Below are 16,594 nucleotides of genomic sequence, written 5' to 3'. Positions count from 1 at the left end.
GTACTTAAATCAAGGAACGACTGCAATTACAGAACTCACTGGCAGTGTGGTGGTTGTCTGACCTCTGTGATGGCAGCGTTGATTCTGTTCCCTTTTAGAGATGGTATATATGCTAACGGTTGTCTGTCTCTATGTATGTACTGCGATTTACTCGTGACCAATTTAGGCTTTCTGAAGTCTGCCTGTATAGGCTTCAGCTCCTATTTAGAGGACTGAAAACAATAAGCAGTATAGAAAATTTATAGATCAATAGTACTTACAATTCAAGAAATTCCTTGATTTGGACCAGGATTCAGATGTGCTGTGTACAGGTGACTCTGGCTCAGCATCTGCACTGTTATTTGTCCACACGTGGCGCGGACTCATCTTTATGGTTTTCTTGAAGCTTCGGTCCTCTGAGACAGTGGGGGTGCTGGTCCTCACAGGCGTTCTGAAGCCACCGCCGACCTCGTCTCCAGATGCTGGGGTACCTGGTTCGTCCGCTGTTCCTAAGTAATGGCTGTAGTCTCGGGGAACAAATGCCCTCGCAAGAGGGGTCTCAGTTCCCTCAGAGCCTTGTCTAATGTTCTGAGTGTGATCAATACTCAGTTTCCTGCTTTGCGAATGGACAGGGCTGACGAGGATCTTAAGCTTGGCCTCTTCTGGATCAACAAGAGCAAACATACTGGTAGCTCGACGCATAGACTTGAAACGACTGCTTGATGGGCTCGAGCTGTCCTTTTTTCTCCTGGGCGCACGAACACCCTTAGTGGATGTTGGTGGTGGTCTTGCTGCTTTGTCATCCCTATTTGAGTCTTTCAAGATCTTTATTAGTTCTTTCGGTGAACCCAACTCCGACAGGTTGTTTTGATTGTCGTTAGTTGCTTTTGACGGGGACAATATTCGTCTACTAGGGGATGTTTCAACGGGAGACAAGGAGCGAGCATCAAGCTTAGATGAACTTAACTCTTCAGGTGGTTGTGGACTATTGACTTGTCTTTTGGGGCTTTTGGGCTTGGCGTCCGTGGTAGTGTCATCCCAGAAACCCATCAGACTACTAAATTGTGCTCGGCTACTGCTATGTGTCGGCGAGACTTTATCAATTCTCTGATTCAGGGGAAGACCAGACAAATTTGTGTACGAGTCTTCTCCATCACTGCCAATGGTACGCAAGTCGAATTCTGATATAGTGAACCTCTTGTTAAGTTTTGATCCCCACATTGCCTTGGGTTTAACACAACTAAATGATGTCTTGCTTGTCTCCTGCTCCCAGAAAGATTTTAGCTGTTTGATCCTCTCAGCAGTGGTGTCTTGACGGGGATGGTTTTGTCTTTGGGAATGACAAATGTCTGTGTCTTTTCTTTTTGGTGTCTGTGCACTGTCTTTACTAGAACTCCCTGGTGGTTTGCAGATGATATCTGCCTGATTGCCACACGTCTTGGGATCTGCAACCTGGGAGCTTTGGGCCACACTGGTCTTCTCTGCCTTTGGACTTTGAGGTTGTATGGACTGAACATGGGTGTCTGGTTGGTCTAAAGAGGACACTTTAGACTCTGGATATGTCTGCAGAGGAGCGTTTGGTGTAGGTTGCTTAACAGATACTACCTCGTCATTTGAACCATTTCTTTCAACTTCTTGAGGATTAGTGGTGTTGTTTTCTAGGTAGAAATTGTCTGACTCTTGGTCATTTTTCATCTCAACATGCTGATTTCCGTCCACCCCATTTGTGACATCAGTTACTTTGCCACTGAATACTTCAGAGTGAACATTTGGCTTATTTTCGTTTCGGTCTTTTGCCTCCGGTTTCACTTCCGATGTAATAGTTTTGGGGTATTGGATGCTATTCTCCCAAAATGATTTCATTTGGGAGATGTTGTTGCTTTCTGGGTAATTATTTTTTGCATCCATCGTCACCTCTTTGGCATTTCCTTCTGACTCAACCTTTATAATATCAGTTTCTTCCTTCTTCTGAATACTTCCAATTTCTTTCTTTATGATATCCTCATCTCCCAGTGCATTCGTCTCAGAGAGTCTCTGTGTATCCCCAATATCTTTCTTTATGATCTCCTCACCTCCCAGTGCATTTGTCTCACAGAGTCTCTGTGTATCCCTTGATACCGCCGATCCATCTTTGCCATCAAGCCAGTCATTGTCATCAGTGCTACGGTTGAACCAGTCCAGCACTTTTGAGATGGAATTTTCGTCATTGCCAGTGGGACTGGAAGCCGGGGTGGTCAACTTGTATGAGTGCTTCTTTTGGGACCTCTTCTGTTTCTTCTGATCGGACGACTCGATAAACTTGATATCATAGGATTTTGGAGGTTCTGCACCTAAAAGTAAAGAGGATTGCCACCCAGGCGGGTTATGAGCTACAGAAGGATGATAGTGTTAGTCTTGCCAAAGCACATGTTAGTATTAAAAGATGAGTCGTTTCTGTCATTGGCTAATACCTGTGCTTATCAACTCTTACCAGTTCTTTGCCATTCTGGCTCCTTCAATGATGATACCACACTGTTGGAAATCACTGGATCATGATCCAGCATTCCTTCTTTCATTAGATCCTTTCCTATGGTGGGATTGTCTTCGGTCATCGACGCTATTTCTCTGTGAAGTAATGATCGTTGAACTAATTATTATAACATGTTTTCTAAAATGATGCTTCAAAGGTTTCCACGCACCTCTCCGCTCTGATAGAAGATGCCTTTCTTCCATCCAAACTGGAATGAGATAAAACATGAGAGCCATCACATGGTGGCTGCTGCGGGAAATCTGCAGAAGCATTTGGCTGAAACGACACTGTGGCTTCTGTCTTGGACCGGGTGGAGCTTCCACTTGAGCCTGGATGGAGGCTCGGTCTTGGAGCAGGGGCCACCCTATGGTCCAAGGCTATGCTGCTGCTGTCTGACTGGCTGGGGGTCCTCATGGAGAGGTGTGTTCTCTTTCTAGGGATGGGCTTTAAGGCCACAGGGGAGCCCTCAGATGTCACGGACGTCCCCGACCTCTGACTGCTTCCACCAGTTTTCTGACTGTTTGGAGGGGAGGTAGGATCTGAGGAGGGGAAAATTACAATTTTCCAAATTTGCAATTAGATAGATTGAGCTGAATAATTTTTGCTCACCTGTCTCAAAGCACTCTTCGGAAGGCTCGACAACAATTAGGGAAGCTCGATTAAATGGGTTTTGTCTTATCTAGAAGTAACAAAAACAGCAACAAAGCCATTCTTCAAATGTGGTTAAAGAAAAAAAGTATATAAAAATATTTTTCCAGAATAATGTGTTCCTACCATTCTTGGAGAATAGACCACTGATTTCAGATCTTGTTTCTGTACATTCCTACAGGGAAATATAAAAAATACATATGAAAAATATTAAAACAGGGAATACAATAGGGAAAATGACATACCCTAATAGTTGTAGTCATTCATAGTGTGACAATATTGTTAGACAACTTGGGTTCAATTCCCACATCTTTATATGTACTCTTTGATTGATTGGCAAACCGTTACAGTATAAGCGAAGCCTGCTTCTCACTGGGATAAGTGTCAGCTTTTTGCGAACTTGAACAAGATAATAAAAATATAAACAATAAATATTTATGTCATTGAGTGGCTTTTCCATCCAACAAGTGTTAAATTAAACACCCATGTAACATTTGAGAGTGCCTACTTCTGAAAAGTAGTTACAGCACAACATTTTCTCCGCATGTTATAGCCTTATTCCAAAATTGACCCCCACACCCCTCCCCGAACAATATTCTTGAACACATACAATAATAACTATGTTTAAATTTTGTGTCCTAAATACTAAAGATACATGCAATAAATGCAGCGTTGCTTTAAAAAAAAAAAAAAAAAAAACACAGTTGGATAAGGTTTGCACAAGGAAGTCAAAGTCAAATATTGACTGTGTTAAAAGAGATGAAGATGTCTCAAAAAAGTCTCTTCATCAACGCTTTTAACCTAGATAGTCACCTTCCCCTCTAACACATTCTACAATGAGTTAATAACTCATCCAATGCAGACACTCAACAGACCAAAATCAACATGATATTACTGCCTTCCACTTGCTAAAACTTGGCCAAGACACAAAAGACACTTCCCATTCAGACGCAATGACGCAAACAACTCTATTACATTAAGCACTTTGCTTAACACGTACATCAGACTCGACCACTGGAACACAAGTAGAGCACTGAATCAGGCTACTAGCCCTGTAAAAAGTCACGTATTCCTTGCTGGCACCACCTTTGTTTACACGTGGCAAGTCACAAGACACACACGTACACACCCCTACATACACACACACACACACACACACATCGGTACTGTGGGAGAAAAGCTTAAAGCAGAAAAAATGTTCTTGTGGGGGGGGGGTTGTTGGAGAATACATGAATGAGAATTAGAATACATGGTGACATGAAAGAAAAGTTGTCAGTGTTTTCAGGGGAAAGTAATACAATGTTAGTAGATAAATGTTATGTTTGAAAACAATATTATACACTTTTGGGGGGGAAAAATGTTCAAGACAAGAATAAAGATGTAATCTTAAGAAATCAACATTAAAATTACCACACAGTGGAAACAAATTCTGTTTTCCATTAAGAATTCTTTCTTCTAAAATTATGTCTTCTGGTTAATTGCAACCTTTTTAAAAAGAAAATGTATCTGTATAGATCTACACAGTATAATACATAGTCATTCAAATTTGTTAATAATTTTACATCAATTTCAGATGTTTTACTAATCAGAATTGCACTGATTCCCATTAAATATATGACGAGGAGGATTTTATTTTATTTTTTTACTTTTCTTTCAATGGCGTATCCAAAGATCGCACAGGTCTCTGACGGACCTCCATGTCAGAAGTTGGACTGCTGGGTGCCCTGGGTCTCTCACCTCGAAACGATCCTTCTGCAACAGTAAGCAGAAAGATTATAAGCAATAGACCTTTTCGACGTGTTGTTGTTTAAAAGTAGAATGAAATGAGCAATGATATATACTCATATCCATCTCTCTGTCTTTGGCATGCACACAAACATGCATTCTGTCTACCTGAAGTTCTCCTCTGCTTCATGGAGGCCAGGATGATTTCAGAGCCGTGGATCTTGTCCATATGTCTGCGAGACTTGGCTTCGTAGAACCATTGGCCTGTCAGGTATTTTAACTTGGAGTCTGATGATGAGCCTTGGCTCAAAATGCTCTCAAGCTTCCTGTTGGAGGAAAGAGAAAAACTTGCTTTATTTATTACAATGCCTTTAAAACAACACGAATCACATGAAATAACATAAACAACCAAACAAAAGCCAAGCACATACATTTGTATGAAAAAAGTATCTGAACCTTTTGGAATTTCTCAAATTTCTGCATAAAATAAACATCAAATGTGATCTGATCTTTGTCAAAATCACACAGACGTAAAAACTGTTTGCTTTAACTAAAACCACCCAAACATTTATAGTTTTTCATATTTTAATAAGAATAGCATGAAAACAATGACAGAAGGAGGAAAATAAGTAAGTGAACCCTCTGCCTAAGGAGACTTAAAGCGCAATTGAAACCAATTTTTACCAAACAATTTAAGTCAGGTGTGTGCCTAATCACTGATGGTAAATGGTGTTATGCAGATATAGCGCTTTTCCACCTTTCATGGCGCTCAATGAGTGGTTTAAAGCTGCCTTGGCACTATAAAACACACACCTGGTAAGAATTGTCTTGATGAGAAGCATTGTCTGATGTGCATTACGGCTCGGTCAAAAGAGCTGTCTGAAGACCTGCGATCAGGGATTGTTGATTTGTATAAAGCTGGGAAGGATACAAAACCATCTCTAAAAGTCTGGATGTTCATCAATCGACAGTCCGAGAAGTTGTCTACAAATGGAGAGAGTTTGGCACTGGTGCTTCTCTCCCAAGGAGTGGCCGTCCACCAAAGATGACGCCAAGAGCCAGCTCAGAATACTCAGAGAGGTAAAAAATGAACCCTAGAGTGTTTGCTAAAGAATTACAGAAATCAATGGCACAGTCCAATCTATGTGCTCACATCAACTATATGTATAGCTATGGCAAAGAATGGTGTTAACGGGAGGACTCTGCGGAGGAAGCCACTGCTGTCTATAAAAAACATTGTTGCTCATTTAATATTCGCAAAAAGACACTTGGACACTCCACAGAAGTTTTGGCAAAATATTTGTGGACTGATGAAACCAAAGTTGAATTGTTTGGGAGAAATACACAATGTCATGCGTGGGGGGAAAATGGAACCGCTCACCAACATCAACACCTCATTCCCACCGTGAAGCATGGTGGAGAGGGCATCATGGGCTGTTTTGCTACCTCAGGGCCTGGACAACTTGCAATCATTCATGGAAGAATGAATTCAAAAACTTATCAGGATGTTTTGCAGGAAAACCTGAGGCAGTCTGTCAGACAGTTGAGGCCAAAAAGAGGATGGATGCTGCAACAAGACAATGGTCTAAAACCCCAGAAGTAAATCAACTTCAGAATGGTTTCAGGACAACAAAATACAAGTTCTGGAGTGGCCAAGTCAAAGTCCAGACTTGAACCCCATTGATATGCTGTGGCATGACCTAAAGACAGCGATTCATACCAGACATCCCAGGAATCTGACTGAACTATAGCAGTTTTGTAGAGAAGAATGGAGATTAGTCCTGATCAATGTGTCAGACTGAGCTGCAGCTACAGGAACTGTCTGGTTGAAGTTATTGCTGCCAAAGGGGCGGCACAAAATATTAAATGTGGTTGTTCACTTACTTATTTTTCCCTCTTCTGTCATTGTTTGCATACTATCCTCATGAAAATATGAAAACCTATACTTGTTTGGGTGGTTTTAGTTAAAGCAGACAGTTTTTTCATCTGTGTGATTTAGACAAAGATCAGATCACATTTGATGGTGATTTTATGCAGAAATGCCAAAAGGTTCAGATACTTTTTCATACCACTGTATGACAGAATTAAATAACCCAAAAGCCAATGTGAAAAACTGTGAGGTATAACTTTTTGAATGTGGTTTGTTGCCACTGTATTCCTTTTTATTTGTTTCTAGTCATCCTTTTAGAGTAGTGTGCGTGGGAGCATTTCACAAATATATAATCAAAATATTTATTTAGACGTGCTCAAAATTTGCCGTACTCCTCTGTTCTTCAAAGAAAAACCCACTGCGGTCAAAGAAATAATTCAATATAAAAATGTAATCATGAAGACAAATATAATAGAAATCAACCAATAAAAGTAAGACATTCATTTTGAATTTTAGTTCAAAAGAAAGAAATAAACGGAAAAAAACTTAAGTAACTGGCCTTGGCGCCCCAATAGAATTTAAAAGCTAATAGAAAGCAACTTCAGAAAAGTCCAAATTTTGCTTTTTGACATTCTTTGGTGTTTTTAGTATATTTTCTGACTTGCCAATTCTAAGGTCAACTCTGACTTCAAATAATCAGCTATAAAAATAGACCAAAAATACAGATCTTTTTATCTTTTTTAACAGCATGTTGCACTGTTGAAATGACAACTCTGTAATCCCTGAATGGGTTAAGAGGTTCTATTATTCTGTTGGTGTCTGCCCTTTACAAAAAGTAAGTGGCAAGGATGTTCGTCACAAGACTTTAAGAGGCCCTTTAGCACAGATTAACCCTCTTTACGTTTAAGTCAAATGTACACAGTGTCGTTCGTCGCAGATACCTGACACCAACCTTTAACCGTGCTGAAATTAAAAAAAACTTTTTCTCCCCCAAGCAAGAAACCAAGACGACAGAAAAATGTGTTTACTTCATTCCGTATTTTTATTTTTTTAAATGTGATGATTTAATAAGAATCAGCACATGATGGGATTTGGAGAAGTGGCAAACATCTCCATCAAACTGGAAATCGAATCAACAAAAGACGGCGTCATGTGATGAAAAGGCAGGGCATTATTATGGGATGTCGTTGTAATCCTCTTACATGTGCGCGCGCGCACACACAGTAGAGCATACGCTGGCTGAGCGCCTCCACTTAAGCCCTGATGAAGAGCATATTGTCCGCCCGCATTCTTCATGCCGGGGCTTTTAAGTTTGGCAATTGATGAACTTTGAACCCTAGTTGGAATGAAGAACATTCCAACATAGCTGGAGTATTAACTATTTGGCTGCAATTGACGACAAAAGGCATAGGTGGAGTTTGACTTTTGGGGCGGGGGCGGGGGCGGGGGGGGGGTGGGGGGGCACAGCATGTTGATGACCCTGAAACGCACTGTCGGCAAAAGAATTAACTTACAAGAAAATTGATAATAATAAGTTGAAAGCATTTTTTGTTTCCTATCATTCTTATGGGGAATTCTAAATCAGGCTGCTTAGGACAACTATACTTTTTGCCATGATTGTCATCCATGGAATATGGTACGCCCGCTGGTGTCTTGACAATGTAGTTACCCCCGTCAAAAATTGTATCACCTGCACCCCCCCTTAAAGTCCGCGTTTGGCAATAGGCATCCAATCCATTTTGACTGGCAGAGGCTATCAGCGAATGATCGTCAGTCGCCGTCAATGACAGTCAGTGAGTTAAGCACACCTGAACAGATCCAATTTTGTAAAAAACCCGACTTTTAAAGTACAGCCTTTTAATTCATTTTTCATTTTTTTCTTTAGTTCCATTAATACATTAAAATGACATAATTTTGTTTTAGTGATGGGTAATAGTGGAGAAAATTGCAAATACCAGCCAATATTTCCAGGAATTGGCGGCCCTACACTGGGACAGACATTTGATCAATGTCTATTTTAGCCAATCAAATGAGAGTATCCTGCCATTCCTCATTATATCATTAATACCAACAGTGGGGCAAATAGGTATTTAGTCAACCACCAATTGTGCAAGTTCTCCCACTTGAAAAGATTAGAGAGGCCTGTAATTGTCAACATGGGTAAATCTCAACCATGAGAGACAGAATAAGGAGGGGAAAAAATCACATTGTTTGATTTTTAAAGAATTTATTTCCAAATTAGAGTGGAAAATAAATATTTGGTCACCTACAAACAAGCAAGATTTCTGGCTGTCAAATAGGTCTAACTTCTTCTAACGAGGTCTAACGAGGCTCCACTCATTACCTGTATTAATGGCACCTGTTTTAACTCATTATCGGTAAAAAAGACACCTGTCCACAACCTCAGTCAGTCACTCTCCAAACTCCACTATGGCCAACCAAAGAGCTGTCGATGGACACCACAGACAAAATTGTAGGTAAAACGCTTGGTGTAAAGAAATGAACTGTGGGAGCAATTATCAGAAAATGGAAGACATACAAGACCACTGATAATCTCCCTCGATCTGGGGCTCCATGCGAGATCTCACTCCGTGGCGTCAAAATGATAACAAGAACAGTGAGCAAAAAATCCCAGAACCACACGGAGGGACCTAGTCAGTAACACAATGCGCCGCCAGGGACTCAAATCCTGCACTGCCAGACGTGGCCCCCTGCTGAAGAAAGTACACGTCCAGGCCCGTCTGCGGTTTGTGAGAGAGCATTTGGATGATCCAGAAGAGGACTGGAAGAATGTGTCATGGTCACATGAAACCAAAATAGAACTTTTAGGTTGAAACACAGGTTCTCGTGTTTGGAGGGAGAAAGAATATTGAATTGCATCCAAAGAACACCATACCCAATGTGAAGCATGGGGTTGGAAACATCATGCTTTGGGGCTGTTTTTCTGCAAAGGGACCAGGACGACTGATCTGTGTAAAGGAAAGAATGAATGGGGCCATGTATCGAGAGATTTTGAGAGAAAATCTCCTTCCATCAGCAAGGGCATTGAAGATGAGACGTGGCTGAGTCTTCCAGCATGACAATGATCCCAAACACACAGCCAGGGCAACAAAGGAGTGGCTTCGTAAGAAGCATTTCAAGGTCCTGGAGTGGCCTAGACAGTCTCCAGATCTCAGCCCCATAGAAAATCTGTGGAGGGAGTTGAAAGTCCATGTTGCCCAATGACAGCCCCCCAAAAAAATCCCTGCTCTAGAGGAGATCTGCATGGAGGAATGGGCCAAAATACCAGCAACAGTGTGTGAAAAGCTTGTGAAGAGTTACAGAAAACGTCGGTCTCTGTTATTGCCATACATAACAAAGTATTGAGATGAACTTTTGGTATTGACCGAATACTTATTTTCCTCCATGATTTGCAAGTAAATTCATTAAAAATCAAACAATGTGATTTTCTTTTTTTTTTTTTTTTCCACACATTCTGTCTCTCATGGTTGAGGTTTACCCATGTTGATAATTACAGGCCTCTCTTAAATTTTCAAGTGGGAGAACTTGCACAATTAGTGGTTGACTAAATACTTATTTGCCCCACTGTATGTCAAAATTGCTGTAAATAAAAAAAAACTTAAGTCGCTATTTCGGGCAAAAACCTCTATATTAAATACTGCTATTGATCCTGAAAATATAGGTGATTTTCTCTGCATTTTGTGATTTTTGTGCATTGAGCGTAAAATCTGATTTTTTTTTTTTAGCCATTTCAAGTTCTGTTATACTTATATAAAAAATAATTAATAGGGATTTTATTAGGGAACGACTTTGAATTTTTTGATGCCGCTGCTCACGTAGACTCATATTTGCCTAAGGGAGGTGCATATTTTGGTTTTGGGTCGCTAGCGGCTTTGGTTTTGAAAATATTTGAATTTTAAGTTTTGGAAAATAGGCCCCCTACGTAGCGGCCCTGCGCTCCGTTTCCCGTAAACTTATAGTGAAGTCTATGCTTGATCTGAGTGGGCTTGATTGGGTTAGAATATTCCGAATAATGGGTGTGTACATGAAGCATTTTCATTCCAATCAGGCTTTTAATAGGAAGAATTTGTCCATGTAAGCATAGCCAGTGTGCATGTGCGTGGGTAAAACTACCACCAAAAAAATGGATGCTCCCATAAACGGATATTTCTGTTTCGACATTTTCCATATTATTACAAGTCTAAGAAATTTGAGCAACAGTCTTTCTCATTAAAGCCATTTATAGAAGGTGTTGTCTTCCCCTTTAAAAATACAACTCTAAATTTAAGACTGTCATGCACGTCACAAGACACATCAGTTCAGCGAGCATGAAAGGATTAACTTTTTTCTGTCCTTTTTCTTTTAAATCAAATTCTTCAGACTGGGTGACCATACAGTACATAAAAAATATATGGGTGAACTGTAGATAAAAGATATTCATGTGTCAATATGGTTTGTTACAAATTGCACTCTAAAGACAATTAAAACTTTTAATAAGTCATGCTTAAGATTTTAAGCAGACGCTACTCAAATTCTTAAGTTTTCTTAGGTAACTTATTTTCAGTATTCCTAACTCAATAAGATGCATTAACTTGAAGGATTAAGTTTGGAGGCAAACCTTGTAAAGTGAACTTGAAATGTTAAGTTGTGTGAACTTAGAGCCCCCCCCCCCCGCCCCCCCTTGAGTAACTTTTTGGGAAAAATGTACGTCCAAGAGTAGCTTTATTCAGCTATACTTTTTACTTGAGTAGATTTGTGAAGAAGAAATGCTACTCTAACGCCGCTACTTTGGGCTACACTAGTTGTTACATTTTCTTCATCATTCGACATATTAGATTTCAATTTTTTGTTGTTGCCAGCAATGCCAACATTAGCTCTACCATTTTCACCAATGAGATTTTGCAACAGCAATCACATGACTCCATTATGCATTATAATCAGACTCAAGCTTGCCATTCTATGATCACGCCAGCCTGTTCAATCATGTGGCGTCTTTAAAGCACCGTAAAAAATTAAGTATTCGACATACAGTGCTGCCCTCAACATGACTCGAAAGCGCCAATTTTAACCTCTCTCCCAGTTTTAATTTGGCAGTGCTTGACCTCGGAAAACTGGATATATGATCCTTTTAATTTCATAATAGGAACTATGAAAGAACTACAGGTATTCACGATTCAACTATTCAAACTAGGAACTATTATCCCCATTAGAGGGCAGTCGTGCTCTTTGGAAAAATGACACTTCACTTCTGAAATTTTTTTTCCTCTCGTCGGAATTCTTTTATTTATTTTTGGGGGGATTTCTTTGGCTTAATGTGGTTATGTAATGGATTATTGTACAGTGTAATAACAACAGTTCATATAGATAACTTAGTGCTGAGAAAAAAATACCATTGTTAAAAAAAAAAAAACAAACATCGTAAACTGTTACTCACAATGTTACTCATTACTTGAGTATTCTTTTCACCAAATACTTTTTTACTTGTACTAGAGTACATTGTTTTGGATGACTACTTTTACTTTTACATGTGTAATAATATTTTGAAGTAATGCTACTTAAGTAAAATTTTGGGCTACTCTACCCACCTCTGAGCCTATGTTGTGGGCAGTGTAACAGTGGGCTTACCCTCTCCCCCTTAGCACTGATTATCTAATATACTGTAGCTAATATTTTACATTCTTGTGTGTGTAAAACCATGCCCACGTGTCCAATAATGGAGTTTTTCAGGTCACATTCCCCGCCACCACCTTGTTATTGAGTTAACCTATTCCAGGGCTGTTAAACCAACGTCCCGCAGCAAATAAAAGCTCACAGGAAGTGAGTGAAGCTTGTAACATAATAATAAACCTGATTCTCTGCTCCTCGGCCTGCTTGAGTTGAGCGTCCCTCCTAAGTACGGTCATGATGATGCCCCGCTCTTCTTCCGTGAGATAGCTAAGGTCGATCATCCTTCCCCGTAGACCGCCTCTCCCTCCTAAAGATGGTGACAGATTGGGAAACACCTGAAAAAGAACAGTGTCAAGCATTTGGTTATGCATGTGACAGTTTATTACAAAAATACGCCTATATGAGAACAAATACGCAGGAGTGGGAATTTCTAGCTTTTACAAGAGGTGATTGAAATGAAATCACCAGCTCATTTAAGGTTTTGCTTTGTTTGCTCGCATTAGCTTTTGTTTTATGTTTGGTATGACCAGGGGTGAAAGTGGCTAGAATTTCTTGCCGAAACTCCCTTGGCTCCAGCGCCCCCCTGACCTTCGAGTTTAAGAGGCTCAGAAAATGAATGAATGAATTAATAGGTTTCATACATGCATTAGGCTGCTGCATTACACTGGAAGAAGGTATAAATGAGAAACTGATTTCTATTCAAAATACCGGTAGTATTTCTTTACTGATTTACAAAATTCCATCTAAAACGCCATCTAATTTTTATATTTCCTCAAATTTAAAAGCAAAATCTTAATTTTAACTATTCAAGAACATAGGATATACTTTAAAATTGAAGATAATATACTGTAAACACTGGCTTTTTTTTTTTAATAGTAAAGATAAGTAAAATACTTTTTTTTTTTTTAATTAATTAATTTTTTTAAGTGCAAATGACTTATATTATGCACAGTGAAATTGAATATATTTTGAAGACAAAACAAACAGACTTTTTAAAATCATATTTAATCAAATGAACGAAAATATGTGCACATTAACATGGAAGGTGTTCTGAACCACCCAAATAAAATAAAATAAAATAAAATAATACAAAACAAACTTAATCAACTCTTTCCTTTCTCTTAAATATTTTTCCGTTGCATTGCACCTTTACGGTAATTAGACAAGCCTTTTTTTTTTGTCTTTGTTTTTTTTGTAGAGGATAGATCTTAAGCCCGAACCCATCTCGATCCGACCCGTTGGGGTCTGGCCGGACTTCTCGCTCGCTAACTTTTTTTTTTTTTTTTTTTGAATAAATACATATTTGTATACAGTGGGGAGAACAAGTATTTGATACATTGCCAAATCCATTGGCATTGTATCAAATACTTGTTCTCCCCACTGTATGTATACCAAAATGATGTATGGATGTTAAACTAAGGAATATAAAAGAGGAGAGTGGGGCATGGAAAGGCTTCAAATTGATTGACTGTGTATCATATTGACTCTGCAAAGCCCTCTCAGGCAACCTCGTCGTGATATAGGGCTATACAAATAAAATTGAACTGAATTGAATTGATTGTTGAAGAAGATGCTATACAGAAACCTGTGTCGGCTTCGCTGAATGTAAACGACTGTGATACTTTGCTCTCATACGAGATGTGTATTTAGCAAACTTTCCCAGCGTTATTTCGTTGTGTAAATGCATTTATAATGATCATAAAGATATAGAGACTATTTAAACATTGAGAAAACTTGCGTTTTTTTCTGCCAACTGGAAGACATTAAAATAAATGTCAAATCCACTATCTGCATGATAGCATTGACATACAAATATAAAAGATATAAATGTTTATTGTTTAACTGGGAGAATTCGTTAGAAAAGACAGGCTTTAATTAGTTATCTTTATGGACAGGAATCGTCACAAATGTGATCACACAAAACGCAACCACGCATCGCATCCCCGCATTTCCTCCTTCTCCTGAGTCCTAACAAATAAAACATAAAATTTCGAGGGGTTTTTTTTCGGGTTCGGGCCTGCAAAAGTTAATTGATCGGGTTGGGCTTTAACACCGCGGACCGCAGGCCGGGCTGGATTTTTTAGGCCCCATCTAACACCTACTTGTCAGATACAGAGAGATGCTGGGAAGAACTAAGGAGAGTAAATAAATGAATAATAAAAATCGGTGGAAACGGATGATGCTACACAAGCTCTTTGTTAAGTTTGTTGTTAACGCTTGTGTATGTAAATCTGACGTTCGTAGATTGTTCTTATTGGAGATTAGTGTGTGGCAGGGTTTTTTTCAAACATGGGGTGACAGTTGCCGTCATATTTTCGGGATCAAAGCACCGAATGCCAGCACGGCGTTCTGCCTGAAAAGTTCATCCCGGTACACCGTTCCTCCTTGTTCCTTGCACCCCTGGATATGACAAACTTAAAGGTGCTATGAAATGATGACCTCGTCATTAAAAAAATGACTGCATGGGGCCCTTCGAGCGAGTGCAAGTAATGGGGACAGTTGGACTTGGAGCAATAGCATATTTAATAAAAGTATAATAACGCCTCGGTCTCATAGAGCGCTGTTTAGGACACTCAAAGTGCCCGGCTTCTACTACATTAGGACATAAACCTACAGTAATATAGTACACTCACCGCTGTCTTGCTTCCTTATCTACTCTTCTGCTTTTTTTTTTCTTTCTTTTGTCGCTTCCAGAAGGATAACGTCTCTTCATTTTGGATATACGGCAATAAAAAAAAAAAAGCCAAATCGCCGCTCACTCTCACTCTGAGTCACGTGAGGGGGAGGGGAGGGGGAGTGTAGAGCGAGTGAAGGGGCCCCTTCAGGGAACTCAGACACAAGGCTTTCACTGGCACTGCCGCACTTGTCGCTGCGACAGTGCAGTAAAGCTGCATGTGCTAAATCTGTTGGCCCTCTGGGGGCTCTGCTGGCTGGGGGCCCAAGGCAATTGCCTGGTTTGCCTAATGGGACGCGACGCCTCTGGTTATGATGATTAAAATTTCTTTTGATTTCTTCAATTCTTTTATTGCTTCCGCTAACAAGCAATCTGTGATATAATGCCATTAAATTGTGAGCATTTTCAACTATTTGAAGCAGCGCGAGATGAAAACAAAGAACACTTAACAGGCACAACACGCTTCCACTTTTTCTAAATGAATGTAATTGCAGAAAATGGAACATGTGGATAAATGACAAGTGATGCTTTGTGAGGAGTTGCCAATATCAGCTGTCTTTTTCATTATGATACTCAGACTGAACCCATGTAATTCTGGGTCACATAATACGTTGTTTACATACTTTCAACAGTGAATAAGTACGGAAAGAAAAAGCAGCAATTTGTATTTTTGTTTCATGTACTGTATTCATGTTTTGTTGCAGACAGAGTGCTGTTGAGAGCTTTTTCAAATATTTGCACTTATAGGAATATTTTAATGTGTCATTTATGTGAAGAGCCAGCGAAGACAGCGATGAGGTAGTTTAAGATATTCGGGAAAAAAGTATTTGCTTAAGAAAAAAAAAAAAAAAAAAAAAAAGAGTTTCCAAATAAATTCTCCCTCCCAAAAGCCCAAAACAAAACGCTCAAAGATATAATTAGTAGGGCTGTCAAACGGTTAAAATTTTTAATCGAGTTAATCACAGCTTAAAAATTAATTAATCGGAATTAATCGCAATTCAAACCATCTATAAAATATGCCATATTTTTCTGTAAATTATTGTTGGAATGGAAAGATAAGACACAAGACAGATATTGTATATACATTCAAAATTCTGTACATAAGTACTGTATTTGTTTATTATAACAATAAATCAACAAGATGGCATTAACATTCTGTTAAAGCGATCCATGGATAGAACGACTTGTAGTTCTTAAAAGATAAATGTTAGTAAATGTTATAGAAATTTTATATTAAAACCCCTCTTAAATGTTTTCGTTTTAATAAAATTTGTAAAATTTTCAATCAAAAAATAACTAGTATCTCGCCATTGTTGATGTCAATAATTACACAATGCTCAGGGGCTGAAATCCATAAAATCAGTCGCACCCAAGCGCCAGCAGAGGGCGACAAAACACCACAAGTAACAAGTAGGCATGACACTGTGCTGTCATTTTAATCTGTTTGAGCGGGGCATGTGCGTTAATTGCGTCAAATATTTTAACGTGATTAATTTAAAAAAATAATTACCGCCCGTTAACG

General features: G+C 39.3%; 1 protein-coding gene across 3 annotated transcripts in view; it reads right to left on the bottom strand.

The window, feature by feature from the left end:
- The window catches only part of LOC130917201 (synaptotagmin-like protein 2), a 41,863-nt gene that overhangs the window by 19,479 nt on the left and 5,790 nt on the right, over positions 1-16,594 (bottom strand). For all 3 annotated transcript variants that reach the window (XM_057838343.1, XM_057838340.1, XM_057838342.1), the window contains exons 2-9: positions 12,579-12,733; positions 5,030-5,187; positions 4,783-4,888; positions 3,263-3,311; positions 3,098-3,167; positions 2,658-3,027; positions 2,450-2,583; positions 261-2,309 (exon numbers count right to left, since the gene is read on the bottom strand). In XM_057838343.1, the coding sequence (XP_057694326.1) occupies positions 261-2,309; positions 2,450-2,583; positions 2,658-3,027; positions 3,098-3,167; positions 3,263-3,311; positions 4,783-4,888; positions 5,030-5,187; positions 12,579-12,679 (3,037 nt within the window). In that variant the 5' untranslated portion in view covers positions 12,680-12,733. The remainder of the gene's footprint in view (positions 1-260; positions 2,310-2,449; positions 2,584-2,657; positions 3,028-3,097; positions 3,168-3,262; positions 3,312-4,782; positions 4,889-5,029; positions 5,188-12,578; positions 12,734-16,594) is intronic.

The sequence above is a fragment of the Corythoichthys intestinalis genome, chromosome 6, assembly GCF_030265065.1.
Source record: "Corythoichthys intestinalis isolate RoL2023-P3 chromosome 6, ASM3026506v1, whole genome shotgun sequence".
Lineage (NCBI taxonomy): Eukaryota > Metazoa > Chordata > Actinopteri > Syngnathiformes > Syngnathidae > Corythoichthys > Corythoichthys intestinalis.
Note: the sequence above shows the minus strand (reverse complement) of the source record. Positions and strands in the feature narration are given on the sequence as shown.